Raw genomic sequence first — 7,184 nt, 5'->3', positions numbered from 1 at the left:
CAAATCACTGCCAGTCAACCATTTTGTGATACTGCTATACATTAAGCAACTATCTTCTACAGTCAATAAAATCAAATTAAAAAGCATTTTGTGCATTTTCACTTAATGTAAATTCATATTTAATTTCTGTGAAGACGTATAACTCATGAATCTATCAGTCTTCTGTACAACATATAACTGGACTCAATATTGAGTGACGACAACTAAGTCATCCTTGTATCACATAGAAAATTATGTAGGGAGAACGTACAAACCATTCTTAAAACTTTTATTTCAGAGTAAGATATTACATACATGAGATTATGACATGATCAACAATATTATGTACCTCATTTAAAATGACATTTCATCATTTTAACAAATTTGTAAATGCATCTGTATGTAGCTTTCCCCTCACTTGTTTTTTCCAAGCTCCGCGGCACGTTTTGTAGCAGCTTCAACAGCCTCCATTAAGGTGCTCCTGTAAACAGAACGTGTGTTAAAAATGTTTTCTCAGTACAACAAACTATTAAGTCACACAGTGAAGCTAAGAATGAATATTCCCAAAAAACAGTTTTTTGTGAACACACACAACATGAAGGCAAGAGATACTCTATGTACAGAACTGTTCTCATTACGATACCTGTCCAACAAATGTGGCAACAAGTGATTATAATATTTTTAAAGGGGGAAAAAATCTTTAATATCATGGTAATATTTTAGCATAGTGGGAGACTTTAGTTTCTCTTGGCATGTAAAATATTTTAAACAACTTATAAGAATGCAGCCAGTTAATGTCTTTGTCAACTGCCAATATTTTGCAAGATGAACACGCCGTCATTTGCAAGGCTCAAATCCAACAAGAGAGTGCTGTGCAAAGATATTTAAACCCTCGGTAGGAGGCTAGCTGGCCAGAAATCATAATATAGCATATGCCGAACGACAACAAGCATGTCATAAACAAAGTGCCGCCACACACCCAAAAATTGCCCATATCGGAAGTTAAGGATGACCCTGACCAAGGCAACATTCTGCAATAACAAATTTGCTCAGACATTTTAAGTGTGTGTAACTCTTGCACTCTGTACACAGGTCTTCTCCAGTCCTGATGGCTTTGGCCAAACTATGACATGCCGCAGCTGCTTGGGATATGGCAAACCAAGGTCATCCTTTACAGACCCCGAAATGACCCGAATTTTAGATAGTTAAAAATGCACTTTACATCATTTTTCTGCAGAATACAACTGCTCTTGATGGAAATTCTATTGAAGTAGGACAAAACGGCAGCAGACTTACATAACATCTCATTATTTTCATCAGTCACCCAATATGTGGTTGGTCAATAGAGCACTGTGTGTGTGTGTGTGTGTGTGTGTGTGTGTGTGTGTGTGTGATATGTCTTACACTATAAAGTGAGATTATTTAGGCCCTGTGAAACAAGGTACAGTACACCCCTTCATGCTGAGTCAGATGGTGACAACTATCAGCCTGAAGACACAAAGTAGTACGAGTTAGCTTCCTAGAAATGGCATACCTTAATATACCATCAAATTTCCTTCTGATCAACATGTCAAGGAAAGGAAGGTGGCCATGAGTCTGATATTTTAGTTTGTTCTGATGCGGTCTCTCTCTCTCTCTTCGCTCACTAAAAGTAACCTATTTCAACATGAATTGCCTACCACTTACTTTTAATCAATGACCAGTTTTATGAGCTGAAACGTGGAGTTTCAGTGGGGAGCACATTGTCACCTACTATCAACTAACATTGTTATGGAAGACTTTGAGGAACATGCCCTGGAGTCATTGCCATAAAACATGCATGCTTGTGTAACTACGTAGATGAAACTTTTGTGGTTTGCTTCATGGCAGTGAGATTGAGAACAGTTTTTTAGAACACTTGAATTCAATCCAGCCAAATGTTTGTTTCACTATGGAGGTGAAAAAGGGCAGCTGATTTCCATTCCATGGTGCATTATCGGGAGAAAGATTGATGGTACATTTCGACATGCTGTTTATAGAAAGCCAAATCTTATTTGTATCTTTAAGGTGACAGTTGTCACCATCTGGCTCAGCATGACAGGGACTTCATACCTCGTTTCATCTCAGGACCTGAAAGTTTGTCAGATGAGTCAGTCCATCTTGCCATCACTTTTCTCCAGAATGAAAACAGTGAAAGACGCATGTTGCGTGAATCACAAGGTGGCACTTAAGTCTATGGTCTCTTTGGCTTATACAAGTAGCATGTTCAACAGGATTGGTCATATTTTGTGGAAACTCCCTGTGAAAAGCATTTTTTGAACACCATCTTAGCTTATGGCCCTTTTAGAGTCTGTAAAGGTGAGTGTCTACATTATTTCATGTAGTTGTGGTACATAATACATTCATCAGATCATCATGTATAGAGCATGAGCATCACACACACTTACAACAGCCTAACAATTCTGCTGCTAAAGAACACTGAATGGGTAGCAATCATTCTTTGGAATGCAACAGCGATTCTGGTGTGCATTTCCAACTATCAAGCAGGCAGTTGAGACTGGGGCGTTTGCTTAAATTCTGTTTGGAATCCTGCTCCCTCCCTGGTCCCCCCAGGGGGTCCACAACTCTTTTGTGGATATGTGCGTAGCAAACACGGGACCCCGAGCTAATGTGGCCCTCCTTCCTTTCCGGGCTGCATACCTTCCTTTTCTGCATCCTTCCCTATCCCCCATCTTGGCCCCCCCCCCCCCCCCTCACCTCTGGCTCTTTCCTTCCCTTTCTCCCCCTCTGGGAGTATGGTTTGTGCCTACGTCCGGAGACGGACGCTCGTAAATGTAACGCATTCTTCGCCTTCTCTGCTTGTATGTCTTCATCCTTCCTTTGTACTTCGCTTTTCCTTGCCTCTTCTCTTTACCCTTTTCTCCGCTGCGGCGTTTGAGACCTCCCATCTTTCCTTTCCCTTTCTTTGTTTTTCCCTCTCTCTTTCTTCCTCCCTGTGCGTGTCTGAAGGCCGACCCACGCATTTTCGTGCATAGCCGGTGACGGGGTAACGCATAATTCCCCGCCCCAGGTAGACAGGTAGGACACGTACGTACCCCCTGGTAATGGCCGGCCCAGGGAGGGGTGATTACTCGAGCTAATACCTTCCGAAAGTGCCGACTGGTCCCTCCGTCCATTTGTCGGGAGGTGTGACCTGAGGTGTGAACAATCACCTAAGGCGGGAGTGCCCTCAGAGAGGGCCCCCACAAGGGAGGAGCGCACCATCGGAGACGCCGGTAATCATGGGGGATTCTTCCACAATGGTTTCCTCATCTTCCACTATGTCTGCTCACAAGCGTAAATTCACTGAGTCTCAGCCACAGACAGTTCTTCCATCATTGCCACAGTTCCTTGTTGTTTCTCGGTCTGACGAAGGTCACGACTTCTCCACGGTCAACCCTTTCATTATTCAGAAAGGTGTCGACGCAATTGTAGGTCCTGTAAAGTCTTGTTCCAGATTACGGAATGGCACCCTGTTGTTAGAAACAGTCAGTGCCCTCCAGGCACAAAAATTGCTGCGTACTTCTCTGCTCCACGCCTTCCCTGTCCGGGTTGAAGCGCACCGCACTCTAAATTCCTCACGTGGAGTCGTTTATACACTCTCCCTCGACGAATTGTCTGACGAGGAAATTCAGCACTACCTGTCTGACCAGGGCGTAACGGCTGTTCATAGAGTTATGAAAAGGGTTGACACAAACATCATACCAACCCGCACTGTCTTCTTGACATTTGACAAAGTTCAACTCCCATCGAAAATCAAAGCAGGCTATGAGATAATTTCCATTCGCCCTTACATCCCAAACTCTACGCGTTGCTATCGGTGTCAGCGTTCAATCACACCAGCCAGTCCTGTTCCAATCCGGCCAAATGTGTTACGTGTGGCAAGGATGCCCATGAGGGTGCTTGTCCACCTCCATCCCCTCGTTGCATCAACTGTATGGGTGACCACGCTGCTTCCTCTCGAGATTGCCCCATTTTTAAAGACTAAAAGCTCATTCAGGAAATCAGAGTGAAAGAAAAGGTGTCGATCTTTGCTGCTCGAAAATTATTCGCCAGTAGACAGCCCACCATGCCTCAGACAGGAAAATACAGCACTGTCCTTGCTTCTCCTCGGCCAACAAAGGAGGCGGCCACGCAGACTTGTCACCTCACCTTTAGTGCCACGTTTGTCAGATTGGCCAGTGCAAAGATCGCCCGTTCAACCTCACCACTTTCGCCTGCCCACTCTATGGCTCACCCTTCATCGGGTTCTGCTAAATCTCGAGCCCAAAAGTCAGACACCAAGACTTCGAAAAAAGAGCATACTCGTGAAGATTTTTTACGTACCCCAACTTCACAAGCATCGGTTCCTCCTCCATCTAAACATCATGTTTCCAAGAAGGCTAATAAGAAACCCAGTTCATCTCCTTCTCCACCAAGGCGTGTCTCATCTACAGCACCACCTGGCGGAAATCGCCCTCGGCCGTCTTCTGTGTCGTCGAGACGCACTGCTGGCGGCCGATCAACCGGCCAATCGCTGGTGGCAGGAGCTGCTCCTGAACAACCTATGGATCAGGATCTTCTGCCTTCGGCTGAATGCCATTCCATGCTGTCGGTCGCAAGCTCTGAGCAGTCGTTGAGTTGACGGCAACCTTGGTTACATTCCTCCATTTTCTGTTCACCCTATGTCCATTATCCACTGGAATATCTGCGGCATTCGAGCCAATCGGGATGAACTGTTGATCCTCTTACGATCCTACTCGCTGGTCATCTTCTGTCTTCAGAAAACAAAGCTGCGTCCCCATGACCGCTTTGTTCTCCCCCATTTTCAGTCCGTCCGATTTGATCTCCCCTCTGTTGAAGGCACTCCAGCCAATGGAGGACTCATGATTCTTCTCCATGATACTCTCCATTATCACCCAATCCCCTTAAACACTTCCTTCCAAGCTGTCACTGTCCATCTTTCCCTTTCTGGATATACCTTTTCTCTTTGTACTGCATACATTCCATCGTCCACACCAATGGTACGAGCTGATCTCCTTCATCTTCTTGGTCAGCTTCCACCCCCCCCCCCCCCCCCCCTATTTGCTGGTTGGGGACTTCAATGCCCACCACCTGCTTTGGGGATCTCCACATCCTTGTCCACGTGGCTCACTATTGATAGACGTCTTCCACCAAGTGGATCTAGTTTGCCTCAACACTGGGGTCCCTACATTTTTGTCTGCCTCCACGACAAATTTCTCTCATTTGGACCTTTCGGTCAGTACTGTTCCACTAGCTCGGCGCTTCGAATGGTTCGCCCTTGATGATACACACTCGAGTAACCACTTTCCATTTGTCCTTAGACTGCAGCCTCAACTGCCATGTATGCGCCCGCGATGCTGGAAGTTTGCCCAAGTCGAATAGACACTTTTTTTGTCTCTAGCGACATTCGATGACCGTCACTTTCCTAGCGTCGACGATGAGGTCACACATATTACAGACGTTATTCTTACAGCTCTCTCCATATCAAAAAATATTGCTACTGTTTGGCGTTTCCGGAGAAAATTGTTCATGATATAAGTGGAGAGAGCAACAAGATGGTCAACTGCAGAACGATGCTTTCAGAATCCGCATTGGGCAGGTGTTAAAAGACTGCGGGACTCCAGCCACCAAGCTAAACGGCAATTCACCATACACTCCAAAACCTTACATATGGCACTCGTGAGAGAAATGGGGCGATAGCTAGAGGGGAGATGTTTGTCCTTTCCAGGTTTCGGAACAGCAACGACGATAGCTCCCCGCCATCGTCTGGGAAAAGTACTGTCGGTCCAAATTCGATTATAAAGGCGAAGGAGGTAACGCAGAACTATGGGTTGATAAATGCAGCAACATTTGGACGTGGATACCATCCGGTCCTGTGGCAGAGGAGCGAGAAGAAGAGAGTGCATGTTGGAGTTCCCGCATGGAGAAAACAGTATTATAGCTTTCGCGATTTTGAGAGAAGAAAGCAAGAGGTTGCACTTCCGCTGCACGTTTCTTCGGGAGAAACGCTGGCGGGTAATTTGAAGAGCTCGAAACCCCAGCAAAGTGTTGATCCAATGAGATAGAAATTGCGACAGGGTCCACTAATGTGTCATGCGCGACAGTGAGCCCAGAGACGGGAGAAACTAGGCGCGCCTGAATACCGTCGAATCCGACTCCAATGGTTCGCCCTTGATGATACACACTTGAGTGACCACTTTCCATGTGTCCTTAGACTGCAGCCTCAACTGCCATGCATGCGCCCGCGACGCTGGAAGTTTGCCCAAGTCGAATGGACACTTTTTTTGTCTCTAGCGACATTCGATGACCGTCACTTTCCTAGCGTCGACGATGAGGTCACACATATTACAGACGTTATTCTTACAGCTGCGGAACGTTCAATAGCACGCACCTCCGAATTGCCCCGGCGCCCCCCAGTTCCTTGGTGGAACGAGGCATGCCGTGACGCAATACGTGAGCGGCGACGTGCAATTCGTGTTTTCCGCCACCGTCCTACTTTGGCCAACTGTATCCGTTATAAACAGTTCCGTGCGCGATGCCATCGCGTCATCCGCGATAGCAAGAAGGCAAGCTGGAAATTCTTTATTAGCTCATTTAACACCTTCACTCCCTCCTCGGAAGTTTGGAGTCGGATTCGACGGTTATCAGGCGCGCCTAGTTTCTCCCCAGTCTCTGGGCTCACTGTCGCGCATGACACATTAGTGGACCCCGTCGCAATTTCTAACTCATTGGGTCAACACTTTGCTGGGGTTTCGAGCTCTTCAAATTACCTGCCAACGTTTCTCCCGAAGAAACGTGCAGCGGAAGTGCAACCTCTTGCTTTCTTCTCTCAAAATCGCGAAAGCTATAATACTGTTTTCTCCATGCGGGAACTCCAACATGCACTCTCTTCTTCTCGCTCCTCTGCCCCAGGACCGGATGGTATCCACGTCCAAATGTTGCTGCATTTATCAACCCATAGTCTGCATTACCTCCTTCGCCTTTATAATCGAATTTGGACCGACAGTACTTTTCCCAGACGATGGCGGGGAGCTATCGTCGTTGCTGTTCCGAAACCTGGAAAGGACAAACATCTCCCCTCTAGCTATCGCCCCATTTCTCTCACGAGTGCCATATGTAAGGTTTTGGAGTGTATGGTGAATTGCCGTTTAGCTTGGTGGCTGGAGTCCCGCAGTCTTTTAACA

At 46.4% G+C, this 7,184-nt stretch overlaps 1 protein-coding gene across 4 annotated transcripts in view; it reads right to left on the bottom strand.

Moving 5' to 3' along the window:
- Positions 1–251: 251 nt before the first annotated feature.
- The window catches only part of LOC126482528 (uncharacterized), a 95,040-nt gene continuing 88,107 nt past the window's right edge, over positions 252–7,184 (bottom strand). For all 4 annotated transcript variants that reach the window (XM_050106540.1, XM_050106541.1, XM_050106539.1 and 1 more), the window contains one exon: positions 252–460. In XM_050106540.1, coding sequence (XP_049962497.1) covers positions 394–460 — 67 coding nt within the window. In that variant the 3' untranslated portion in view covers positions 252–393. The remainder of the gene's footprint in view (positions 461–7,184) is intronic.

The sequence above is a fragment of the Schistocerca serialis genome, chromosome 1 (genome assembly GCF_023864345.2).
Source record: "Schistocerca serialis cubense isolate TAMUIC-IGC-003099 chromosome 1, iqSchSeri2.2, whole genome shotgun sequence".
Taxonomy (NCBI): domain Eukaryota; kingdom Metazoa; phylum Arthropoda; class Insecta; order Orthoptera; family Acrididae; genus Schistocerca; species Schistocerca serialis.
The sequence above is the reverse complement of the archived record's forward strand: the minus strand, read 5'-3'. Positions and strand labels throughout refer to the sequence as shown.